This window comes from Netta rufina (genome assembly GCF_964035555.1).
Source record: "Netta rufina genome assembly, chromosome: 1".
NCBI lineage: Eukaryota > Metazoa > Chordata > Aves > Anseriformes > Anatidae > Netta > Netta rufina.
This window is the reverse complement of record NC_140123.1, coordinates 93,832,533-93,860,434: the sequence shown is the minus strand read 5'-3', so window position 1 is coordinate 93,860,434 and position 27,902 is coordinate 93,832,533. Positions and strand designations below refer to the sequence as shown.

The following is a 27,902-nucleotide window of genomic DNA, read 5'->3' as shown; positions in this document are numbered from 1 at the left end:
TGCAGGGTAGTCAACTGTGCATTCACCAACTTTATCTGTTCAAGGAATTTGGGAAATTCTGTACTTTGTGCACAGTGCATGTAGAGGAATAAAGAAACCTGATAGGTCCAGCAGAGTAAATAATTATCTTCGTAGTTATTTATGTGGAGTTCTTAGATCAACAGAGCTTTAATTCCTGGCCAGAGCCCAGCATCATTATTGTAGTATGCTTTAATATAAATATTTGTTTAAGAACTCAAAATCAATTTTCCACTAATATTCTCGGATGACCATTTAAAAATATACTGGTTTTGGGAACAGCCCTATGAATGAACTTGTGGAAAAAAGGAAGGGAACACATGAGGCTAATTTGTATAAATATTAAAATGTGCTCATGGAACATGGTTTGCTATATCCATCCAGGTCACATTCCTTAGTCACAGGGAAGGACAGTGACTGAGCTGTAACATTGCAATGCCTCATGCATTTTCTTTTTCCCACAGAATATGACTTGTGTGGCAAAAGACAAAATAGGTCTTGCAAGGAACTGCTCAATTTAAAACAAACAAAAACAAACAGGTCACCCCCAACAACAACGAAACCTTTCCAGACTGCTTTTTTCTCTCTCTCTGATATCTCAACTGCTATAGCATTAACCAGAAGTTAAGAAGGGTAGTATTATATGGAACTAATACTGAGTTTTCCTGGATATTATATTGAGTGTTGGGAGGAAATGGCCTTGTCCTCTTAACTCTCTTCACTATGGTACTCTGCTAAAATACTTCTGTCCCTTGAAAGAAATGCTTCACAGAATATGATTTCCCTGCCAGCAGTTCTGTCCCGCTCCCCCTTTTCTTGCCATCTATGCCCTGAGCCAAATTTTGTCATAATACCCACCTGGTTCTGGTGGGGATTTAGGAAGTGTGAGAGGAGAATTAGTTGCCATATCTCAGCCCCCATCTCTTAAAATAGGAAGTCTGTGTCTCAGCAACATTCCTCGATGTATATGCAGCCATCAAATAATGTAACACCTTCACAGAGCCTAAATACAAGTGTATGAACCCTTTGCATAGTTACGTAACTTGCATTTCATCATGTACAGATCACTCAGGCTCAGATGAAGGTGTAAAAATCCTGTGTGAACTCAATGCCATGATCCATAGCTGAGGGCGTTTCAGATGAGTTAACTGGCAGAAGAAAGTTAAGTAGTTCTGGATGAATCCCATCTCAAAGGCATAGCTACACATGGCAGAAACACCACAGGCAGCCTTATCCGCTGAATTTCAGGCAATTTCCTGGGGACAGCCACGCACAAGGTGTAGCCAGAACCAAACCAATTATGTCTCAGGTCCTCTCCTGGCCTGTGTCTCCTCCTTTGCCCAGCCTGGTCTGCGTATCCAGGAGTCCACTCATCTCCTCAGGCAGCTGATGTGTCTCAGCTAAAGACAGATTTAGCCTTTAATAACAAGGCTCTCAGATTGTTCACAGATCTTCCCTAGAGAAGGCGCTGAAAGGAAAAGAGGGGAATTATACATGAACTTCGTTTCCTCTCCTAGGTGAATTTCCATTTCTTGAGGCCAGGGATTAGTATAAGTTCTCTCTAGAGTAAGCTGCATGCTTATTTATCTGGAGCAGTGTTAACAAGAACACAAAAAAAGTTCACAAAAAAAATTCACATCAACAACTTCTGATGTTTTTCTAGCAACAAAAACTTCAAAACAACAACGTTTTATGTGTTTTTGATAAACTAAACACCTTCCATACTGAAACTTCACCTACCCCCACATGTCTGCACACACACATTTGGCCATCTGGTTTCCTGGGGAGAATTGTCTGGTGGAGTTCAAAGTAGTGAATATACCTGACTGAAACTTAAATAATGCTTGTGAGAGACGAGATACTATTCTTGTTCTTCTGTTATCTGACATGTCTGGTGTCACACCATGTATTACTGCTGCACTTTAACTGGTAAGCAGGAACTTTCATTTTTAAATGTTTCTCAAAGCATCTTGTTAAAAGTTTCAGCAATTAACAGAGCCAGCTGTGCTCAAGCAGTCAGGCAAAGTCTTTGGACTTCCCTGTTAGTTTTCATTTTGTGTATCATTTATAACCACTCATGACTACCAAATAAGTCCATCTCCTGACACAAAGAATATAGCATTATGCACAAGCACGTCTGCGTGTATGTTGATACATAAGGGTAGTTATGCAGCTTCTTTCTGCCATGACATTTGTTTTTTTAGAGATTTTTTTCCCTTATATTTTTGTATTTTTTTTTCTCCTAAAAGAATTGCACTGAAGAGGAAAAGAATGGTTTCCTATCCAATGAAAGAGTACCAGGAAAGCAAATTAAATGCAGAAGTTCCCTAGGGAAGGGAAAAAAAAAAACCAAAAACAAAACAGCACAACCATATAAGAACTATTTCAGTTTTCTTAGTTCTTTTAAAAGACTGAAAAATATAAAATGATTTCAAAATAGATTTCTCCCTTTTTTTCCCTAAGAGGCCCCTTCAGTCCCCAGCTAGCTGGCACCTTTGAGATGGAAAAACCCTCACGCTTAACACTCCTGCCACAAGTGAATCTGTGTAGGTACTTATATGGTCCTCACCACCATAGTAACAGAGTGCCTTCCAAGTATTTAAAAATAGAGATAACAATAACAATTTCTGTCTCAGTCCATCTCTTTCTTTCCAGCTTGTTACAAGAATAACTTGATTAATTTATGGGATCTTTGTTGTGCACACAGTGCCTACATACAAACCGGGAGACTTGCGTGTGTGCCTGATTACATGTGATGTTCTCAAACTGAGTACACTCAAAAATACAGCTGCATTTCTGAATTGTGAAGTATACACATGTACATAAGCATATACTTATGGTCACTAATACAGTCTGGTCCTTTGCACGGTGTTTGCAGTAGGTAGAAATCAGTAGAGATGCAGCCATCCTGCAGCACTGAGGTTGGAAGTAGCCCAAGGAAATAATCATGAATTATGCTCACTGGTGACTTAGTTTCAACAGTTACTAGTGGATGTTGTTTCTGTTGTGTTAGTTGTTGTGCACATACTCCAAGAAAGCGTATATAATGTCAAATAAGCCTAGTTGGGTGAGGACATGGAGGAACAGTGAAATTGTCTGAAAGAAGGGAGCCCTTACATCACTGTGTAAGTCCCAGACCCAAGCCTCTTCAACATACTACAAGGGTCTTGGTATGTTCCTGTGTCCTCTGGTTTTGAAATGTTTGAACTAACTGTGCCCTTGTCTTCTCGTACATTCAGAATTTGGACTTTCTGACTTCTAGTTTTCTTCCTTAGCTGATGCCCAGCACTTTCCTGTTTGGTAAAATTTTGTCTCAGTTCCTTTGTCATTGCCACGATGACAATGTGAGTTGGATCCAGCATTCAGGCACACAGGGGGTGTCTAATTCTTGCATTTCAGTGGGCATTTGAGCACCTGAAAGGTGGTAGGAGCTCTAATCCTTTATGAGAAGCTGGTGTGTAAAGATCAGGATAGGGCACTAAGGCGAAAAAAAAATCCCACAAAACAAAGGTTGTAAATTAAGAAAAAATACTACAAAAGCTTTGGTGATGCTGGTGGTTTTTGCCTTTTAGATTGCTCATAAATATGCTGGAGTTCCCGTCAAGTGTTAATGAGGAAAGGCAGAACTGAAATTATGCCTTTGACAAGTGCCATATTTCTTTTGGAAATCAGTCTGTAATTATCAGTGCTCTGTCTGACTATGTACCAGGGAGAATGAGACCTCTTTCCATGAGTGGCACGTAGCTGACATGCATTGGCTTGCTTCCACAAATGAGTACTCATCTGAAACCGTGCTGTCATCAATACTCTTGGAAGTGGAACATTTAGTTCTGCTTTTGCTGCTGATAGGGACCCAAATGAAGGGCAGAGGTCAAGCTTGTTCCTAGATAACCCTAGGAAAACCAATAACGTTATCTCTGAAATGAATCTATCCGTACATCACCAAGGATGGTTTGGTGTAGTATCAGCATTAGAATCAATGGCATATGAAAACTATCATATTTACACTGCAAGTCCATGGAGCTAGACTGATGCAAGTTACAGATCTCTCTCTCCATGTTCCCAAACTGTAACAAGAGGTGATTAAAAGGCCACAAGAGGTGGATGTAGCTCAGCAGCATGACTTTTTAATTAAATGGAAGCAAAAAAAATGAAAGAGGAGCACAATCAATGCACAACAGAGGTTACCAGAATTTACTGTTATGGAAACATCACTTTTCTTTTTGACTACAAATTATCTGCCTTACTTCGTGTGATAGATTTTTGTTTTGTTCTGTTGTTTTTCTTTTCCAGAAGACTTGGTTTTGCAAATGAAATGAAAATGCTTTTCCACTTATGAGTTCCTTGCATATGACTAGTTCAGTAAAGTATTAATCATTTTCTTCTGAAGGTTTTTAAGATTTTAATTTATAGCACACGGCTTTCTTAATACACTTAACTTGATGCTCCAAAATTAGCTTGCAATTTGGTATTATCAGGCTCCCTTACGCAAGCAGGCAGTAGAATGTAGAGCAGCAGGAGTGTTATAGGCATGACTAAAGTTTGGTCCTTAGCTGAACGAGTTACCAGAACAAAGTAGTTAAGGCTACAAAAGTGACTTTGACACTACAGTGTGAACCAGTGCAACACTACACCTCCAGTCCTGGCACTCAGAGTGGATTCCAGGACCTTGTATAAAATACCTAGATTCCCCCCATACAATGCAAGAGATTTTTTTTTCAGCCCATTATTTCTAGGGTTCCTATGCTGAATCAGAGCCATTAGAGTCAATTAACAGTAAACTCTTTTCCTCTCTAGAAGTTAGGGGTTGAATTCCTCTTGCCTGGCTGTAAACATGTACGTGTGTGAGAGACCTAAAGCTCCAGTTATTGTCATCAGAGAGAAACAGATTCTTCTGTGACATGACACTATTAGAAGGAGCTTCTCTCGAGAGCTGGGTGTTCAGAGATCCTAATCTGATTTAGGTATAAAATGTCTTCTAACTTGCTCAACCCTGTCAGGGATGAAGAATCTGTGAATAATACTACAGAGCCCATGTGTCTCTGGAATTAAGTGGATGCTAACCAGGGTTTTTCAGAACGACAGTTCTGGACCTGGGCATTTAATTTCTCTTCAATCCCACCTCAAACAATTCATCCTTATTTAGATCTGGATGATGTTAGCTTCTTCATGCAAGCTCTTCCAGCAATATTCAGTTTGGATGTGAAAACATACAAATATTTCCTGGCTCGAGGTCTTTGTTAGCTAAGATACTGGATCTGAAAGCATTTGCTTTAGTCAAGCACACTTGGTTCATTTTTTTTCCCCAGTCTGCACAGCGTTAGGAATAGGAAGGACTGAGAAAAATACATATTTCCAAGGAGGAATTTTCAAGAAAAGAAAAATCTTAAATAGCGGCAGATACGGAAAAGGCATTTCAAGAGTTGCAGTGGAAAATAGGGCAGGGTGCTCTGGCAGCTCCTGGGAGATGGTGCGGGTAGACCAGAGACTGGAACTCAGCTCTCAGCACTTCCAGGGTCTCGCAGTAACATTATTTAACAGCAGCTGATGAATGAGCACTCTAACTGCATTTTGAGTATATCATCTTTCATTCTAATTTATGCCAAAGAAACCCCAAGACTGCTGGTTGACTCTAGGTAGAGAAAGCATTAATTATTTGTTAGGTATTAGTGAAACACTGGCACTCCACAGCGACCAATTTACCAGCTCCTCTAAAAGCTGCCAATAAAGAATGGACGTGTACAAATGTATTCATTAGTGGGAACTAATTAAAATCCGGGCTAATAGCCAGAAAAACAATACATTATTGTAGGATTTTGGAATTCATTACGTATCTGTACTAATCTAACAGTAACTATCCTGGCTCCACAGTTTCTAATCTTAGTTACAGATCTCATGCTGATAGCCAGACCAACAGCTAAGAGTTAGCCTTTTGCATTGCTAATGACCTTTTTACTCCAAGTCATTTCTACTTACATAGATATTTCAGGAGCTTTCCTTCTTGAGAATATATTGCAACAATTGTCTCTTTCAGACACAAAGCGTAGGACAGAGTCCCTTGTCTGAGCGTCTTTAGTTGGATTGCACAATGATGGTGCGTTAACTTCTGATATACGACTTTTATCTCTGTAGGTTACAGCTTAGGTTAGCCTTGATCAGCTCTTTACTTGTGTATTTTTTGAGGGCTTGTCCTGTTCATTCTTTCTGCTTGATATACATGCTGATTTCTCCAGCTACGTAAATGATTTTTACTAATAATTTTCTGTTTCAGAGTTGATAATATAATTTAATTCTCATTAAGATTGGCAGAACCTTCCATTATTATTTTTCCGACTTCATCAATTTAGAGATTTTAAATATATACTTCAGCCCAAAAGGCGCTTAGATATGAAGAGGACACTAGTCCACCCCTCCATCCTTTCCTCTGCACACAGCAGCATAAGCCTTGTTTTAGTGGCAGTCCATAAGCTGCTATTTGCATTGTGTCACTCCCATGGGGAGGGAGGCAGAGTGGAGATGAAGGGGCACTCTTGCATCTACTGCAATTACACCAGGGCTTCACCCCATTTCAGGGTGAGGGCGTAGGGCCAGGCAGTACTGACCCTGAATATTGCACCCAACACTGCCCTGTCTGTACAGTATCACCACTGAGGGCATGTGACATCTCTCAGATTAAAATAAAAACATCGAAACTCAGACCAAATGACAGAGGTTCTGAAACCGATACTTACCATTAAGTTCAGGTAAAGGGATGTTTGCCTTTAGGCTTTGGGGCTGAGGTCCCTGTAGCCACTGCAGAGAGAGTCTGTTTGTTTTTAAGACAGGAAGCAAAAATTAATCATGGAGAAATTTTTCGGTTGGATTCTCTGGTTTATGGCAGATGTGGTACAACTAAACAGAAGGGTAGGAGGGGAGAGATTAATATAGCTTGAAGATATGCTTACTCTTCTTGCCTTGGATTTCACCAACTGAACACTCAGGATGATGTAGAGTATCGGGTGTGGTACCTCTGAGAAAAGATGCTGATGTTGAAGTGCACGTGTAATAGCAGAGCTTCACTTATGTCTGGGCTCCATCTTGGGGTATGATGGGGATGCACGTACTTCCCATACTGGTTTACACAGCACAGATGAGAACCAGATAACCCCTTTCCCCCTCACCTCAGATAACCAGGGAAAGAAATCTAGACAGAGCCTGAAGCAGCTGGATTCAAGGCTGTTTGGCATCCTGGAGCAGCTACCTCCTGGTCTAGCAGCCAGCAGACTAATTATTAGCAGACAGTGCAGAGCACAGGTGTAGTATGATCTCATCTAATGATTTTGTTCATAAAGCAGACAGCAGGATTTTTCACTAGCAAAAATTTCTTGGTGACCTTTACAATGGATCTATTCATAACTAAACCCTGAATATCTCTTGTGAGGTCTGCCTCTGGGTGGCAAAGACATGTTGTGATACTTAGCAGAAGTTGAAAAAAAAACACACCACATTCCTGGCTTCTCTTATACAAGAGGGTAGGAAGGCAGATGGAAGATGTGTGGTTTGGGACCTCTTTATCAGTGGGTGACAGATGCTGTCAGTGGAGGGCACAGACACAGGCTTTGCCAATCAGTCATGAGTCATTCTATCAATAAGCACCACTTTATCTCATCTCAGACAAACTTAAGCCCTTGGCTTAAGTTCCTTTCTCTATTGAATTCAGGAGAAGGCAATAGCTCTGCTAGACTCCAGTGCAAAGAGCTCTGGAGATTAAGGATCCATAAACAGTACTGCCAGCACACTGGCAGACAAGCCCAGTGGGACCAGGTGCGTGACTTGGAGCTCTTCTGCCCACATGCAGGAGGTCTGATGCACCTAGCCTGCAATGACTTTTGGACCTCTTTCAAGCCCTATGCTAGAGAAAAGCATCATAACTGTCTTTGAAGTATTTATGGTTTTCAAATGAGGGACCACATAAATAAAAAGCAAGAGACTGAGTCATAAGATGGAGTCCTCTGGGGTCTTTCAGCTAAAAGCCATCCCATTACAGAAGAGCCTCAAAAATAAACTAATTTTTAGCTATTCTCTCCATACCTGACATGCCACAGGCAGGCCTTGTGAGCAATGCAATCTAGAGGCTGTTCTCAGGTGCAACAACATTACTATAGAATTTTGGTGTTTATTAATCCCTTTTAGATTATTGCTGCTAACAATAGCATTTTCTTTATTACATGGTGGACTGGCTGAAGTCCAGAGTAAATTCAAATTAGAAAACATATTTTTTTTCTGTTTGTCTTTTTCTTCTCACAGCAGAAAGTGCCGCACACAAAAATCAGTGGTCAGTTACATTAAGGGATACTAGTGTTTCTTTGTAGTTTCTCCTCTATACATGTTTGTGTGAACTTCTAATTCTCAATGCATTTGGTTTTAAATTTCAGGTTTTAATGAACCTAAATGTAAGCACAACCAAAGCTGCCATTATTTTTGGAGTAGGCATGATGCATTATCACTAAGAAGTGATTATTTTCCTCTCCAAAGTATAAATAGATCCAAATTTACTTGAAACTTGGTATGGAAAGATGGTGTAACTACCATAAATATGACTTCACACAACTCTTCGGAGATCACAGTAATTCCTAAGCCTGTAAGTAGTTTTCTCCAGGATTAAATAGTACCATGCAGCATATTTAAGGGCATATCTCTTGACTATTTAGATATTATATATTTCAGAATAGAAACTAGCATCTAATTAACCTGAGCTGAGATAGAGAGCAACTGGGTCCATTCTGCTGTGTGGTTGTGAGGTTTCTGGCCTAGAAGCAGGAGGCTGGGTACTGCTTCCACTGTTGTTCATCACAATTTAACATTTCAGTGTAATTGCTGAGTTAGAGAGTGATCTGGCTAGAGCTGTTAGCCTCCTCTTCAAGTGTCTGGGATACCTTTTGTTGTTGTAAATGATGCTGCCTGGATGTGACAAAACGGTTGTTATGCTTGACCAAGCATGCCAAAAAAAAAACAAAACAAAGAAAAACAATGTAGAATTTCAGTTCAGTCAGTCCAAGAAAAGAAAAGGTGTTTTGTTTCCCCCTTGGCAGAGGCAAGCTTCAGAGGAAAGTGATCGGTTTGGAAAAACAAAAATGTTCTACTAGTCAGAAGAGGTTGCATAGACTGAGGTAGGCAACAGAAAACAGGATCAGATAGATCCTCAGTTGGTGCAAATTGCCACAGATGTGCTGGCTCCAGTGATTCCTGCTGGTTTACACAAGGTCCTGGAGGCTTTCACTATCCTGAATCTTTTTACCAGTCATTGTCTTGTGTAAGTAGATACCTTTCTGCCAGTATGTCCCCTTATTCTCACGGGGAACATGAGTGTGCCCATGAGAGTGGGGTGAAGCCTCTGATGCAGTGGGATGTCCTGGTATGATTCCAAGCTACTGGTCCTACTGCTAGGCAGGCCATGCTGCTGTGGTGGGTCAAGATAGTTATTCCTTATTTTATTCCCATCTCCATAAAAGCTGAAGTTTCCCTTTCATCTTTTCTGCAAGCTGTTTCTTTCCTGGCATACTTTCTTACTGTCTCCCTGTGAGAGGGAGACTGTGTTTTCTGTCTCATCCCTCATTCTTTTCTTCTCGCCAGGGAATTTCTTGTCTGCAGCACAGCAAGGTCAAGTGCTACTTCTTCCTCTAGCTGCCTAATTTACCCTCTCCTTATTTTGCCAGGCAAACTTCCTGTTTGGGTCTGTGGTGAGGAACATAGATTCATCAGAAGAGGGTAATTGACTAATGCTCTAATTTGGAGTCATGGTTGCACCTCATCCTGTTATTTCTCTTCACTTTATTTCTCTTCTACTGTTTCCCAAACTGGATTTAAGCAGGGCCCAGGTGGGTAGACAGGAAAGAATTATCTGGAAGAAGAGTATCACGTTTAAGGAAGAGGCAAAGCAGTCTTTAAAACTGGAAGATTATAAACAAGAGCACTTTCAATTGTCCTCTCTTTTCATCCTTGTCAGCTTGGGAAGGAAGGAAAGGAGGAGTAAACACTTGGTTTCCTGAAGAAAAGAGAAAAAAATATTTGCCTTCTTTACACTCAGGTCTGAAATTCAAGCAGTGTAGAAAACGAGGTGGGTTTTAGGTAGAGCAATGGGGACTAATTCTGGGGTGTGCTATATACTGCATATACTGCATTCTGCATATGCCAACACTTGAGGTGTCAGTCAGTGACTTATGTCCTAGCTTAAATTCGTTATTGCACTAGCCCAGCTTGTGTTCTCTGATGCAGAGGAAATGCAAAAAAATTTCTAGTTGTTCTAGATGTTGACATTGTAAGCTTATGGGCCTTGTAATCCTCAGAAACAGGGAAAGTAAAAATACATTTATACAGATTAAATAAACATGGGCTCAGGTGGTGATCTGTGGTTGGTCAACTGTGTGTGTCAGCTAAGATTCTGGTTTTGATTGGTTTTATTGACAATCTGACATGTTTGTAAATCCAAGCAGAACTCAAAAAGTATTTGTCAAAGCTTAAATTCATACAAGGGAAAGTGTTTTATATACAAGTTTCAAATAAGCAGCAGAGTTAAGTGCTAGAGAAATCCTCAAACACAAAATGTATAAGGGAGAGCTTTGATTAACTTCTGCCTTCTGTGTAATCATTCTAAGTTGCAAACTATTTTCTATTTTTTTCTGAGGTTAAAACTTCATGGAATCATTGTCAATTCTCAAAAAAAAAAAAAAAAAGTTCACATTCCATTTTTGGCCCATTTAAAGATTTTCCAGCTCTCTGTAACTTTTATCTTTACTTCGTTTAATTTGCAACATATTACTCACTTTATATACACTGATTTTGTTTGTTATTTTCTGGACTGGTGGCAAGGTCTATTCAAAGAACTGCTGAACTCTGCTGGATAAAAGCTCCCTTTTCAGTTGTATATAGCCTTGCCAAAATTTTGCTAAAATTTGTCATGTTGATTGCTTGCCTCAAGCAGAATTATTTTGGAAGGGTTCAGCAAAGTCATTCCAGTTGTTTCCAGAAACGAGGCTTCCAGAAACAAAATGCTAGAATGTCTACCAATTAAAACAATTTCTGGTGGCCTTTTTTTTTGGATTGTTCTGAGCCCTTGTCATTTTCAACAGAAACTTAAGATTTACCATCTGGGATGTGACTTTTCTATCTTCAAATGTTGCCAAGTTACAAATGCTTGGAAAGATGAGCCTTGCGTTTGCATGCGTTTGGTGAAGCAGTTAATTTTTTTTTAATGAAAACTCAACATTACTGAGCCAAATACTACACACCAAGACAACTAAACCATTGCTGTCTTTAGAGGGCTTGAGGAAATTACAGTTTAATTGCTGCTGATTGCTTCTGTAAGCTAGACTTTGCCCAGGAACTGGAACTGAGAGCATGGTGTTCCCAAGACACCACAGTTGCTTAGGAGGAAAAGTACCTTTTTCCTTGAATCCAGAGAGGATAAAAGATAGAGAAGGAAGGTCAAAGGATGTATTGATGAAAGAGTTCAGTAAGTCTTGTCAGGAAATTACAACCCCAGAATATTAGGGAGGGATTGGTACTTGTGAATGGAAACTTGGACTGGGAGGGAGGAATATGGAATGGGATGAGAGAACTAGAGGAGACCAACAGCTAGCTGGTGTGGGAATGGGCCAGGATGGAGTTCTGAGGTTAGGGCATGCCCTAGTACAGTTGTGGGGACCAAGACTAACCAGATAAAGAAAAAGCATTATTGAGATCTACTGGGAACCATAATGAGCATCTAGGCTGGGGAAGATATGGGGCTAGGCCTGAGTTACGCAAGAGGTAGAACAAAAAGGGCCACCACATCTGAAGACATCAATAAGTGAGGAAGTCTCTGTCTCTGATGCCCATATCCTTCATCGTCTCATTGTTCCTTTCCTGTTTGCCACATGAAAACCGGTGGCAAAATACACAACTCATCCCATTTGCTGCTGACTCAAGTAGAGGACAACAACCTACTGCTGCTGTCAGCTACTTCATTAAAACAAGAGGTCCGTGGGGTGGATCTAACAGTTCCAAGCAGTCATGCTGACGAGCCGTGTGGGTGTCCATATGTTGCAGCAGAATATATATATTTTTTCTTTAAATCTGGGAAACACATGCTCCTAAGACTACAGAGGTTGCAAAGTCAAGAATTTCAAACAGAATTTTCCGGAATTAAAGTCATCTATGCAAAATGAACTGAATTAATTGCACTGTAGTTTGTCATTTACTAACTTTTTTGTGTTCAACTTTATAACCTTAATATTCTTTCAAGATAACTTTATGTGTGCAATAAACACACAACTTAAGCAGGAGGGAAACCTTAATTCCCTGGCCTCAGTTAGATTTTCACGTCATTTAGACTATCTGGCACTGGGCTTAATAACTGTCTAATTGCAATTGCTGCACTTTGTTAAATCAATGCCTACTCTTCCTGATAAAATTGTTTTTAAATAGCAGTTGTTAAAAGGCATCAGGTGAAAACTTAGTGAGGTGAAAAGAGAGGTAGACAGAAAGGGAAGCCTTCTTGTCGTCCAATCTCACCTCAGTAAACTTTTTTTTTGTGTTTTCTTTTTAATTTAAAACATTTTATATTAAAAAGCGAACTCCACCATCACCTTCTGAGTTGCAGGGAGACTTTATGAATCCACAAGGTTGTAAAACATTTAATATAAATTTATAGCAAATAATTTATTTTTGAACCTTGCGGCGGTTTACTGTGCTAGCACTTCCCAGTTCATTGCCTGGATGTTTTATTGTTTTTTTTTTTTTTTTTTTTTGATATTGTTTGTTTTTTTTTGTTTTAATTATGCTTGAGATACCTGATCATGCCTCCCTCCAACATGTGAATATTTTTATTAAAAAACAAGTAAAAATCAAAGTGTGTGTGTCCCCCCTGAATGAATGAACATGTGCAGTGACCACCTGCTGAAATCTGTGCACAGCTTAATGCCCTTTCTCCATGTTGCTGTGGCTGTAGATCCTTTCAGCACAAGGCAGAGATCTATATGCAGGGGGGACAAAAGCAGTCCCAGACAGATCGCAGTTGTTGTCTCAGTCTCCTACATGTATATAAAGACTCTGTAAAGACGAATGGGGCTACACAAAGGGTACTCTAGTAGGGTGGTTGTGCTTTAACCCTTTTAGCTGGGACTGCCAGGCAAAAGGGGGTGCTGCTGGATGAGAATGGGAAGGAGAAAAGCGAGGACAGCCCCTCCTGGAGAAGGAGGCAGGGAATACTCTGGGTGACAGAAGTCTTTAGGTACAGCTCTGAGGGCTGGGAAATAGCTTTGATTGCGGGCCAGTGTAGTACTTCATAGCCACTGCTTTATTGGCAGCTCAGGAATGCACTGTGCTTTAGGCACGTACAACCTTTCCTTGTGTCCTCAGTGTACTGCGTTGGTTTGTTAAGTGGACCATCTGTCAGGAAAATGAGAACATTTTACCCTCCCTGCTCCACAATCTCCTGATATATATAAAATGCTACAAATGCGGGCTTACCTTCTCCTTTCACAGGGACTTTATTGGAAAACCGTGCTTGCTTCTACCAATATAAAAAAAAGAAATGTCAGTATGATTACAATAAGCCCACTGCAACCTGGCCTTAATGATCTACATATTAGTTAGATGCTTGTCAGAACACATAGCTGTGTTCTAATGGGAGAACAACCCCTCTACCCTTTGTCTGAAAAAGCATCAAGCTCAAAAAAGGATGTTGCTGATTCAGTGCCTGGGACCTCGAAGGTTTGGAATTTTACTTTTTTTTTTTATGGTATGGTCAAAGGAAAAAAAAAAAGTAGAAGCAGGGTTTGAAGTACTGTCTTGTGCTTTTGGTGCCCGACCTTGCTCATTAATCTCTGCTACTTTGAAAAAGCTTGGAAAATTGCATTACCGTATACCATCAGTCCTCACTCAATAAATACAGACACTAAAGTCAGGAATGAGAAATCCCACAGAGCTTTGGTATTGACTTGTTAGAATTCCAAGCTTCAGCCTCGCCGTACAGTAACTGTCTATAAGTAATGAGTGAGCTGCTGAGAAGGACAGTTTGCCCTTCTTGATTTGTTCCCCACTCTTTCAGAGAATCTATTCATTGCCGTTTTTTACTCCCGTATGCCTAACAGTATTGTCCTGTGTGCCAGTAAGGTCTTTTCTATTAGTCTATGAAAAGAAATCTGTGGAAGAGCAGAGCTATGTTCTGTCTCAGAGATAATAGTCATGTTATTAACTTTAGCATCGGTTTCTACAGTAGGAAACAAACAAAAATAAAATTAAAAAAAAAAAAGAATAAAAAAAGATGTGTGATATTTGTCTATTTCTTCCATTAAGGAGTGATGAAGGATTAATTTGTGTTATTTGACATTTATAGAGCATAAATATAACCTTTCCCTGTAAGATCCAAATTCTCAGTTGAGTGCTCATCATCTAGGATTTCAGTGCAGAAGCCATGCCTCCTTCTCACCCACAAATGCTGCATGGGACCCAGGAAGGAAAGGAGAGAGGATTTGTGTTGGGGAAATGCACAGGGAGGTGGTCCCTACGGTTTTGTGTGTTCTCCATGCAGATGACTTCATGTCAGTAAGGGCCTGCCTTGGCTCAGATCAGCAATGAGAAGTGCTGCTAGCAATACTTTTAAGAAGGTCTTCCCCAGCACATCTGACTCACTCATTTTATTTCTTCTCCTTTATGTGGTCTCATCCCTGCAGTCAAGCGGTGGCTGCCTTTGACACATGCTTGGTGTAACAAAGTTCCTTGTGAGCATCTCCACATTTCGGGAGAATGGCAGCAGCCATCACTTGGCTCATTAGCTAAATAGCAGAGCAGAGATTTGCTGTTTGCAGAAACTTGCAAATTCAATTATAGTTCTCACAGCAACTGTCATTTGTCTGCTTGTTCTTATGAAGTATTCAATATTGCTTGTCATGGTGTTAACTGTAATCCCTTATTAGGGAAATATAAGGAGTCTTAATGATGTACACTTAAAAAAAGGGATTTTGTGCATGAAATAGTCTCTCCCTAGCACACAGAAACACATGCATCCAAAAAAATAACAATCCACTCTTCTTGAAATTAATGGAAATGATGGCAAGAGATGCTGATACATTTTTTTTTCTTTGTTCAACTATTTATCTGTAAGAAGAGGAATGTATGCAGACTGTTCAGTCAGCTCCTGAGGGATCATGAGAGGATAAATCAGTTGCATGACTGGCAGCTTCACTGGCAGTCTAAGCAGAGGGGACAAATGCTCATTTTGACCCTCTGTTGAAGGTGAGCTGTTCTCTGCTCACTGTCAGTAGGATGGAAGCACACAGATAGAGTAGTATGAGAAGGCTTGCAGTACTTCTCTTTATTTTGTCTTCCTTCCTGAAGCAAATAAGTTTTCTTAGCTGCTACAGTTTCAGCAAAGTACTGTTCATTAAGGTCTAAATAATTTATTTGATGAGAAGGAATTTTGTGTGAAATAGCAAGTAAGTTTGTCCATATGAAGCTTGACAGTTGATGTACATCTCAAAGTCAGGGAATGTGATCCATTTGATTAAGTATCAATATCTACATTGGAGCTCATCACCGTGAGCTAGCTCCCTTTGCAGCCGATAGAGAACTAGGTAACATAGGAAGAGGATTTGAGGGTGAGATCGATGCTATCCTAAAATGGATGCCTAAAGTAGGTCAGATGAATTGCACCCTCTGAGTGCCTGTTTTCTCCAGTGGGCAGTAGGTTTCTTTCTAAAGCAAGCTGCTGATGAGCTCTGATGTAAACAACTACATGTTAGGTTAGGCGCATTCTGCTCAGGAGTCAGAGAGAGCTTTTAATCTAGAATCCATTTTGTGAATGTTTGGCCTAATGAGTTTCTGCATGATGTGTAACAAGGCTTTCCAAATGGCTGCTGGGTGAGACAGCCTGCAGTACACTGACAACACCCTCCAGCATATAATTCCTTCTCATCCTCTTTCAGAGCCATATTGCCACAAGATCTCCATTTTTCTCCCCCTTATGTCTATTTCAGTGCTATCATATATTCTCCTGAGGTGCCCCTCTCTTCTTTAGAAAGTCAAACAAACCAGCCTGCAGGGGAAATAAACATATAATGCAGCTTTCTGTGTTCAGTGGAGACATAGTAAACTGAAATTAATGATTCTGTTCAGATATCAGCCCAAGCAAAAGAAAACAGTGGAAATTTCCTAGAACTCTCCTGCAACAGAATTGCTTTGCTTTATGGTGGAAAACTACATCTGGGTAGCAGCTTTCAAGAGCCAGAGAAATTTAAATTCTGTACCTTTGGTGAGAGAATTTCACTACATGGCACATTCAGCAAAAGACTACTACTGGCCAAACTGCATCAGTCCAGCACCGCACTGGTTGTGCTTGTGGATGCTGGAAGAGAAGTTACAAAGCCACCTGATGCAGGATTGTGTAAGGCCTACTGGTGGGTGATGGTGGAAGTCAGCACAAGCCCGAGTCTCTTGATAAATTCATGTCTGTCAGAGTATGCTGGTCTTTACTCAGACTGTGACCTTGGAGTTGCTCCAGGAGTTTATATCCATCCCATCTCTGGGGCTCTGCTAGCATGTGTTTGGTTTTATGGAGGGATAACAAACTCTTTAGCTAAATACACTCCTAAAGAAGAGCAAGACTGTTCAACTCTGTGAGCTGGATCAGGTACTCCACAACAATTTAGTTGTCTCCAAAGGACACCAAATACCTCCCAGGCCACTTTTAACTTTACAATATCCACTTGTGCCTGCAACACTGTGAGAATGGCCCAAGCACCCCCAAGCTGCCATGTAATGCGAGATGTTAAAAACCACTGTACATACTTGTATTAAAGCAGTGGCTTTTTCATGGTGAGGCCGTGTCAAAGTAATTATCCTATTACCAACCCAGAATAGTGCCTGTATTTGTGCAAATAAAAGTCACAATGTTTGGACATAATTTATTTCTTTTGCATTTAATCTCCGCAGTAAAGTAAATGCTTCTTATGGCTAATCTTATTTACAAGGCATTTCTAGATACCAGACGATAAGGCACAGAAGATACAAAGGTACTGAAATGACTCCTTCACTTCAGTGTATAATGTTAAACGGCAAAGCTCAGAGTTTTACACTTTACACTGCCCACTGCTGAGTAAGCAGTTAAATACATTATAATTAAAATACGACAATGAATTTTACAAGAGGAGAATCTCTTCTCACTGTGACTTTCTAAGCTCCCAAGTAACAATTTTTCTAAATGTTACTGTGAAAACTTAAAATGGAGCTCTCATTAGTTGCTAGCAGTGCTCTGCTGGTATACAATGATGCCCGGAAACTGCCCTCGTTTTACACTTGGAGGATGAGCAGGGCAAAATCACCCTCTTCCTTTTCCTTCATTTTGTGTGTGAAGAAAAACACCTTCTGACTCCATAGCGTGGTTCATTTGATTGACTCCCCTCCTTCTTCTGATTGACAGGTTTTCTTCTGTAACCTATGCCATCTTCCCCAGCTTGTCTTACTTTGGCAGTGCATGAATTTGAGCCCCCCTTTTTGCTACTTCTGTGTGGCATATTGTGAACACTGCCATTTCTGTGAGCTTATTCCCTAGCTAAACTGCAAAGAGAGAAGGATTATAAAAAAAAAAAAAAAAAACATTCCTGGAAAGTGCTGCTGTTATGCAACAAAGGAGGCAGTGTCACGTTTGAGGATGAACACCTCTCTTTTGCATTTTCCTTGCAAGGGCTCTCAGGTACTGTTGGTCTTCATGCAATTAATAGCATGTGCCAACTCATTTTGAATCAGTTCCCAAGTGGTCTAGAGCTACAAAGCCTTTTGAAGTGCTGGAGGCAACATCTCTATTAGAAAATAAAATGGGCTAGAGCCTTTTCTCTGATGCCAAGTGGTGCAGCACAGCTCGGATCAACAGGGCTAGACCTGAGGCCCTGGGTAGTGTGCTGGGGTAGCCACAGCCTGGGTGGCAGCCTTTAGGAGGTTCTCCAGCCTTTGTTTTAAACATCTGCAGCTGAGGATGTTTTGGGGAAGGTCATAGTGCTGAGGGGTGGCGGAGGGGGGAATAATTTATCATTCTGCAATTGTAAGCGCCTACCACATTAAGGCTCCCATGTAGGACTTGGAGCGCCTGAATGCTACCATAATAGGGAAGTTGCTGATCATATATTAATCAAGTGGTTGACTAGCGAGGCGAGAGGGCGGTTTGCTTCACACGCTGCTGAAATGCAGCTCTTTCCACAGCAAAGCTGCTTAAAGGCACAGTGTTGACTGAGGATGGGAGAACTGGAAATTGCACAAGACATTAAAACCACATCATAATGATTCATTTTTAAAACTTGACTGTGATGGGACACTGGGGATCACATTCAAGCAGACTTTGGGCTGAATTTGTGAGGAGAATCATGGCACTCTTTCCTTAAGAATGGGACTCAGGGCATCCCTGCTGGTGGAGCATCATTCTGCAGTGACACAGGGTCATGGCTGTGCCATCACTTGGTCCCCAGCACCACTTCATTTTAGCTTCCAGAGATTCCGGTTGGATTTGGCAGTCAGTCTAGCACTCCTCAGATGCAGATTTAGCTACTAGAGAGAGCTAATGAGATTATGCAGCTAAAATGGACATTTTAATTTGCACTGTTCCTAGCCAAACTTCCACAAAGTTTCATTTCCCCATGGGAATGTGAATTATGGCTTATATTTTCATAGCCAGAATACCTTTTAGATCCCCATTAACATTTACATACCTATCTATGCATCAGTTATGCATTTGTAAGCCATTTTCAAAGTCTGTAAATGCTACATAAATTATTTTGGAGGTTAGGAATGATTGTTTAAGTAATATTAGCATTTAAAGAAAAACAGTATTTGCTTCCATATTAACTGTTGAGCAAAATCAATTTATCTGTAGTTTGCTACGAATTACTTGAAAATACAATTTTTGTATATTGAATTTTATTACTGTTCCTTTCTGTTTCATTATATTTTACCCCAATATGCGTAATTTTTCTCTACTTCATTTATCTTATGTCAGAAATAATATTTCTTCTCTGCCACATTATTAGAGCTAGGAAAGAAGGATTAATCAGACACTTCAGAAGCCTCATGCTGAAATAACATTTTAAATTTATAGAAGAACACCCAGTATTTTATACAGCAAAAGTAATTTTTCAAACTTGAGATAACAACAATGTATTACAAAAGTAAAGGTCAATTTGAAGAAGAAAGGATTATGATTTTCTAATGAAGTCATCTTGATACCAAATTGTAATTTACGGTGTAATAGAAGGATGTTAATTCTTTTCTAGCTTGAGTGACTTTAAGGGGCTGGTCAGTGTGGTTCAGATAAAAATAGCTGTTACATTTAATTTGATTACTAATGATAACCTTTATTTTTCTTCATAGTGTGCTTTTGAAATTGAAGGAGCTTGCTGAGCTCCAAGGTTTGCTCTTTGTTGCAGAGATGATTGCTGTGTGGACACTGCACTTCTCCAGCACCTACCATCTTCAAATAACTGTCTGTGAAAAATGAACACCTTTGTATAAACCCATAACCTCCCTCACTGTTGAGTGCCTGTTTACTGATACAGAACAGAGAGCCTTTGACTTTGGAAGGTGGCCCTTGAATGTCTGAGTTCATGATGAAGTGAAGAAACAGGAATGAATGTAGTGATGCCTTCCTTGTCACAAAATGCATACCTCACCCTGAGGCATTTTTAATGAGTAAGAAGGAAAATTAAGATGTTATTCCAAAGCTAATTTCTGTTCTTAAGAAATGCTGTAGCTGAACATTTGAGTTGGATTATCTATATGAGTCAGTTAGTGATACATGGTTGTGCAGACATGGATAGGAAGGGGAAGAAGGCAGAGTTGCATAGCTGCAGGGTCACTGCTCAGAGGACTGAAGGGATTGTGCTTCTTATGGCTGAGGAGGTGATGGGGCCACAGAGCTCACATGGAATCGACTGTACAGAGGCCTGGTACTGTGTTGGCATTACTGCTAGCATTTTTGTAAAGCAATTAATCACAAGAACCAATGGCTTTAAACTACTCCATCAATCTAGAAAAGTTAGACCAAAATTTCATATTGTTGTGTCATGACATTGGCAGCATGCATGTGAAATATGTTATCACCAAGTGATTTGTACCTAGATACTACCTCAGGAGGCAGGCAGAGCTGACTGAAAGACCAATAACATCCTGATCTTGGTTCAGTAAGGTAGTTGTAGGTGATAGGAATTGAATCATACCAGAAATATCATGGAGGTCAACACGCGTAGGTACCGTGATAACGAACTTCCATCAGCCCGCCATACTGTAACAGACTCTTTGTATAAGTAAATCCCCTTTGAATCATCCCATCACCAGAGAGTTGCTGAGGCAAAGCCCTTGCAGCAGCCTGCCTCAACAGTTGCTGTTTAGACTAGGCTAGCCAGGTTGTAGGACAAGTACAATGCTGAAGATGCTTATGAAGATCTGGGAGATGTTTGTTCCTGATATCACAGAGAGCAACAAGCTGTAGCGGCTGAGCTGATGATCTCAGAGAGGCCTCGATTTGACATTTTATTCAACAAAAGAAGAGGTTAAGATATAAATCAGTAAAAGGAGGCAATGGCAGATTAAGGCTTTCTTCTGCATGCCAGTACTACCTTCCTTTTTTCTCCTGGGCTTGGGCAACGTCTACTCCCCCAGCGTTCCCATCTGTTCAGATGCTCTGTGAAGTGAGAGCCTGCCTGGGAGCAGCCAGGTGACCAAAGCAAAGGCTCAGAGCCAACTGCTGTGTAATTTGGCCCTGGCAACTGACTGGAGAGGTTTTGTTGTTGAGAGGTAGGCTGACTCCTTTCATCAGCCATTAGGTCAGTTCTGGTGTTATTTTTCCTCATCTTGCAGAAAAGGAAAAGACTAGGTTGACTCCCCTAGCTCTCTCTCCTTTTTGTCCCTCTAAGAGAAGACAAGACCCCATCTTTCTCTTCCTCACCTCTCAATTGAATATGGAGGGGAGAGAATGACCACGTCAGCTCTTGGCTTTCAAACTGGCAGTTACATGGACTAAAATGTGGCTGTCCATACACCTAAGCACTCGTGTTTTCTGTAGCTGGCTGGTTGCTTTATGCAGTCCTGTTGGAAAAAAAAAAAAAAAAGACTCTTCCCATCACATAAAAATAATGCTCCACATGAATGTCAATATCCACGAGATTCCTGCCCATTTTGGTCCTCTTTAATTAGGGACTGTTCTGCCTCATTGGGCAGCCTCGTGTAATAGCTCGGGATCAGGGTGGCATAAAGACTGTCACAGCTTGAATAATCTTTTGAACAGTGGGAGGTAATGATCCTGCCTCAGGCAAAATACCGCTTCCAGCATGTTACGGGGCACTGTGATTCTGTCCCACATTTCATTTAGTCTTTTTCCAAATGCTGCAGTTTACCCCCTGAAAAATGAGGTGTTTTTATGAGTATATTCCGTCTCCAGCATAGTCCCGTAATTCCTATTGGATGTGGGCTGGGTAAGCAGGGGCGGAGGATAGCACTTAAGATGTGAAATGCCACTTAGAGACTCCAGCCCATGCAATTTTTCATGCTGAATATTTTTCCAGGCAGTGACAAACAATCTTTATTTCATCTGGATGATGGAGGAATTCTGAGTATAAAAAGTGAGTCCTCTTTTCCTCCAAATCCAGCCAACCAGCTTTCATCCATCAATGAACACTTCTCGGAAACATTAATCTCTTACCCCTTTATTCAAAGGTCGCAAAAGACTTCTTCAGGCTTTTGGCCCATAAGGAATAAGCAGTGTTTTCTTTTTCCAGTGTTGTCATAGTTCATTTTTCTTTATAGTAAAAAAGTAAGTGAAAGAAATAGCTGAAGGCATACTTGTGAATAATTACACTTGCACCACATTTCTCCAGAGTTTGCTGGGTAGATTTGAACATGTAAGATTTGATCGTTTTCCTTGTTATAGGCAGTTTCATTATCCATCCAATGTTTGCAATGGATTATGAGGCACTGTGGCAGATTACAGAGAGCTTTCTAATGTTTCATCTAGAAATGGAGCTAAAATAGATCTTTTTCATTTGCAACGCTGTGAAATGAGCCTTCAGGATATTAGATTTGGAAAAATGCAAATTAGATGCAGTTTCAGGCTCTCCTGCTGGGACGACTATTGCATATACAGAAGTAAAATTTGGACCGCGCAAGTTGTCTCAGTCTTTAGTCCTACAAAGTAGTATGCTGGGGTATGAATGCTCATTACAGTGGTGGGGCTCATCAAGAAGTTCATGTTGTACTCCTTGGAGTTCATTCCACCAGAGCGCAGATTTGCCTGACATGGCAAATACAATAAGCACATGATTTTGAAAAATTCAGCAGATGATAGACTTTTCTTATGGCCACCCTGTGACAAGGGCTGGGATTGTTCTTTCCGCATCCACTGTTGGTGGTGATCAGAACCCATATGGGACACTTTGTATAAAGGACTCCCTGTTTCTTACAAACTAGTCTCTACCAGTTTGTCATGGCCCGTTCATAAGAAAAGTGGAAGTCACTATCTAGAAGAGGGAATTTGTACCAAGTCTGAAGAAATCTTCCATGGAAAGCCTTGAAATAGCTAAGTGTGGTGAGAAAGATTAGGATTTTTTTTATTTTTTTTTATTATGCTAATGAAACCAAATCCCCTTAGTAAGTGGAAGGTGCAGGCAAGTGGTTATCAACCCTTTTTAATTTCTGAACCCCTCAAAATCATTACTACCTTGTGAATTGAAGACTACTGAATACAGTCTTGTTCATCTTACTTTCCTCATGTGGGCCTGTGAAAGAAGACCAGAGATCCTTCGATATCCAAGCTGAATTTGCAGCTAAGTGTAAAATTATCATTTTCCTAATTTTATGTTTTCCACCTAAATGGAAATATCTACTCCTGAATTAGTCTAGAAAGGGTGGCTATCAACAAAAGTGTGAATGTGTGACAGGGATGGGAGGGAATTCAGATCTACCTTTATGACTTTGTAAAGGTAGCTTAGATGAAGGTGGCTTGTTATAAAACAGAACTGTTGGCCCAAACTGGTACAAAAAAAAAAAAAAAAAAAGTCCAATTGTAAACTCTGTGCAAGAGCTTGCCTATGCTCTGGCCTGTGGAGGGTGAAAATTGTCCGGGTTTGCAGATCACTAGATCACTTCCAAGATAACGATCCCTTATGAAAGAAAAGCTAGGAGTGAGAGATGGTGTATGAAAGAGGGACATTTGTATGGGCTTGCACTCAATTTTCTGCATAAATTCCATGATTTGAATGTACAAATTCAGCAGCCTGAATGTTTGAAATGTATGAGCGCTACTGATGGGTAAAGCTACTTTGGCATAAGTGCATACATAGTAAAAAGGCTTTGTCACTCTTAACTGGTGAAGTGAGGTCATCTCTAATCTGTTCAAGTCCCATGTACAGGCAGGGTTTTTGTTGTAATTAAGTGGGTCAATTCTTAACTTCTGCTTTTATCTCTGACCATCCAGTAAAGCAGAAGCAGTGGAGTTAGTGGGGTGTGATATATTTTGAATCATTAGGCTACTTTTAGTAAAGCAACTCAAGCTAAAAGCTAAATTTTTTTTCCCGTAGCATAGACAAAGTCAAAGAAGGTACACCGTTTCATTCTCTCTCCAGATTGACAATCCATCTGTTAAAGTGTCTGTGTTTTGACAGTCATCAATAGAAACTGTTTTGGGGAGAACTGCAAGACAATCCACTCCCACAATTTATGGAATACCCCATCTAGCTATTTTAATTTTAACACGGGACTTAGAACTCTTTAAACAAATCTGTCTGTGTATTTCTCTATAAATTCACTTACATTCTCTATATATTCAAATGTGGATATACACATATATGCCTATAGAAAGATAAGGATGGACATAGGGAGTAAGAAAACAGGTATGTCATATTAATTATGTCTAGATGATATACATGTTGTATTATAATGTACGTTATGCATGTGTGATCATTTTATATATATATATTTATATTTTTCCATACCATCTGTAAGAAAGCAATGAAAATCGTAATTAGCCATATAAATGTCTCAGCCAGTGTTGATTTTTAAATCTATAACTCTAAATCATGGTTGAAAACAAAGGGTCCTAATGTTCCTATTTATTAATTGGAAGAACAGAGATACAGAAAGAATTTGTAAGGATTTTGGGCTTAGATTTCAACAAGAATGGGCCCAAAAATAAAAGGAAGTAAAGTAGATCTTCATGTTGTATGGTGAATTATTGTAGCACAGTTAATTTTAATGCAGTAATGATGATTCTGATCAGGCAAATGTTATCTGATTAAAAAATAAATTATAAAGAAATTAAAAGATTAATTTCTACAGCAAAATAATAGTAAATGCCCTTCTTTTGAGTCTATAAGATCATAAGGTAAGATTGCTGAGTCACCACTGCAACATACTGCCAAGACTAGGCTGTTGTAGGACATGAGTTGTACAAGCCAGATTTCATCAAGTGATACAAAACCAATTCTGTCTACTCATCCATCCAGACAGCTTTTCCTATTGACGTTTCTAAATGACAGGAATTTATATACTGAAAAACTTAAATTGATGCATAAACTCCACTTTTGTTTTCCACTGTTGAGACTGAGTACTGTGTCTAGTGAGCTAGGGATTAACCTAAAGGTAAAAATGTTACGACAGAAATAAAAATCATGAAGCAAATTTATGAGAGTCTCATCAATTTCAAAGCTGATTAAATGATTATTTCATTGCTAGTATATTTTTTGATAAAATATATCAAGAATATTTCTCTGTACATGATACTCTTCAGAATAACATTAAGTTAATAGGCCCCTATTAATGGCAGGGAGATTTTGACATACGGAAAAATAAAACAGTTTTTATTATCTTATCGCTGATATCACAATGTGGCTACTGTTAGAGCTGATCATGCTATTGATATTTTTTACTCAAAAATTTCAAATGAAAAGTCTGTATATGCATGTTCTGACTGCAGATTCTTAGTTTGTCACAGGAAGAGTATTAAGTACCTTTTTTTTGGATTTGTTTCCATATAAAATGTTCTGAGTACTTGTCTTAGTTCCCTTCAACCCACAAACACCAAATCAAAACCAACCCCCCAAAATACCAACAAAATGTTGCTATGTCATTGTGAAAATACTGATTCTTTTTAATATTTAAATTAAAAAATAATCTTGGTTTCTGTAGTTGCATACACAGCAATGTGGAGGAGATGGTATCTGGTAATGGGAAAATTTTCACAAAGCATGTTGCTGTGTTATCGATATCAGTTTAGGCACTAGTACAGACATTTCTGTTTCTTTAAGAAGCCACTCTAAGTTTCAGCTTATATCATGCCTTTAATATGAGAGTTCATTTTCCTCCTTGGCTGTGTCAACAGCTTGCGAGCACAAGGAATTCATTTCTGAATAAGGTGATAATTTTATTTCTGTACTTAACGTGGTTGTGTTGCGTGAACACTTACACAAACTGTAGAGATTCCTGGATTGAATTGCTATAGAAGATTGCTGCAATATTAGTACGATTCATTTTCTTCCATAAAGTCTTAGTTTTGATAACTACACTTTCCTTTATACCTTTATACCTTGCAATCAAAGTTATGATAAGCTCTCAAGCTATTCTTCCTCTCCAGACTTTTTCTTGTTCTATTTTCACATTTCTTAGATGTTCTTTTAGATAAAACAAAATACTGAGCAGACATATCTTTTACATTAACATAGCTGCATTTATTTGGTTATGGTAGTTAAATTAAAATCAGTACAGAATATTCCAAAACCTTTCCTTTAAAATATTTGCCAAGTTCAAAGTAGATTCTGATCATGGAAAATGGACCAAAAAAAAAAAAAAAGAGTTCCAAATAATAACAAGAAGGAAGAGCAAGGAATACTATACTGCAAGACGCATGCTAAAATCATGCAGTGTTACTAGTGGAAAATTTTACCTGTTTTCTAGTGAGAAGGAGAAAAAGAGAAGGGAATGACTTTCTTTTCATTTTAATTACACATTTGAAAGTGTTTCTCATGGTGTACATTAACAGTGCTTGGGGGTAGGCATCCCTGAGGTATTAATGTCAAGAGTAAAAAAGAAAAATGGTTTAAAATAGGTGAATTCCCACACCTGCTTTAAGTGGAGCTGTCTGCAGACTCTTAGCATGACGTTCACTGCAGGTCTGGCATACAACAACTATATAAATGAATTCAACAAACAACTTCATAGAGAAGAGAGAAACGCAGTGGTATGATGAGATTGGTGGAGTGAATATGTGTTCTTTCCTTGCTAGTCCAGGTAGATCTGGGTTATCTCTGCAATGAGGGCAGGAGTTTTCCCACAGCTGCACTTTTAACACATAGATGGATGAAACAAAATTCAGCCAAGTCAGCTGGGGTGTCCATTTGGAGATTGAATGCAATTGAACAAAAAGCTGAGGACTGGGAATAAAAGAAGGCAAGGAGCCAAAGATCAAGGCTGAAAGGCAATAACTGAGCCTGGAGAGAAGTGAAGGGGAGCAGCACAGTGGCAGAAAGAGAGATTGAACATAAATGATTTAGAGGGGAAGAGCGTTACGTGCTGAAAGGGATGAGGCAGGAAACAAGTGAAAAGGATGGAAATTAGCCTTAGGAAGTAATCTCTCTTCCTCTAACACCGGAGATGGAATAGGGTCTTTATCTGTAATATAAAATATTTTAATGTGCTTTTGTTCTGAAGTAAAGATGGGAAAGTAACTTCTGCCTGCTAGAGGCACAGAAGGGTCCCTCAGCCCCCCACTGTTAATTAGGCGGGCAGAGAAGGACTTCCTCAGATGTCAGGGTGATGCTCGGTAACTGCTGAGCAGAGCATTGTTTGGATGTCACTCCTCAGTGCATAACTATAAACAGGCAGTCCAAGATGCTGCTGTTTGGGGGAGAGAGGAGGATTTGATCAGGTATGTTTGCCAAAACTGGTCCCAGGGCATTCTGAATATACTCCCCATCATCATGTCTATGTTTGTGAAGGAGACAGGGACAGGCTTTTTCACATGGGCATTCACAGTGATTATCTCTGTTTGAAAAATATATTGATGTTTTGTTTTGCTTTCCTTGGGCAGATGGACAGAAGAAGGTTCAAGAGGAATTTGACATAGACATGGACGCACCAGAGACAGAGCGGGCGGCCGTGGCGATACAGTCCCAGTTCAGGAAATTCCAGAAGAAAAAAGCGGGGTCCCAGTCCTAGTAGCTACCTCACAGCTTGAATCAAAGTAATCCTGAAATGATTTATCAAGAAAATCAGAAATAACACAAAGATGCATGTACAGAAATGATCAATATTTAAAACCCCATTGGCAGATAACAAACCATGAGCTTGTGTGTGACTTCATCCCAGGTGTTTCACGCCCATTATACTCTGTAACTCACCATTTTACTTGATGTTGTAATAAAAAGTTAGGGTGAAGTAATTAAAGTGTCTGCCTTCATCTGTCTTTTCCCATTAATCCAGCAAGCACGGCATTACAGATGAACCCAGCCCAGATGCCTATTTTCCTCTTCACTTAAAGCTTGGAGACATAACAGCACCGTATGTTACAAGGCTTTTGCTGAGGGTATGAGAGCACGTGCCTCAGCCATGCTTACCTCATTTGGAGAATTCCTGCTGCCAGCCAAATGTGACACTAAAATTACTTCTCTGTAATGAGCTTAAAGTAAAAAGTTGCAGACAGAAGCTGGCACAAAGAGAAGAGGTGTAGGAAGCCATAAGCTTTTATTTTTGTCTTGTAATTATGTCAATAAAGTAGCTTAAGTGAGGAAATTGTCATTTTCCTCCCTCTTTGGATGATGATGTTCAAATTGCCCAGCTTGGATGTGCATTGACTTATGGAGAAAAAAAAAATAAGCAAAATACAAAAAGCAAAATCA

At 39.8% G+C, this 27,902-nt stretch overlaps 1 protein-coding gene across 1 annotated transcript in view; it reads left to right on the top strand.

The window, feature by feature from the left end:
- PCP4 (Purkinje cell protein 4) overlaps window positions 1-27,222 on the top strand; it is a gene marked incomplete at both ends in the record, with an annotated part of 60,948 nt that extends 33,726 nt beyond the window's left edge. Inside the window, one exon of the mRNA XM_084290688.1 lies at window positions 27,095-27,222. Coding sequence (XP_084146814.1) covers window positions 27,095-27,222 — 128 coding nt within the window. The remainder of the gene's footprint in view (window positions 1-27,094) is intronic.
- Window positions 27,223-27,902: the final 680 nt, after the last annotated feature.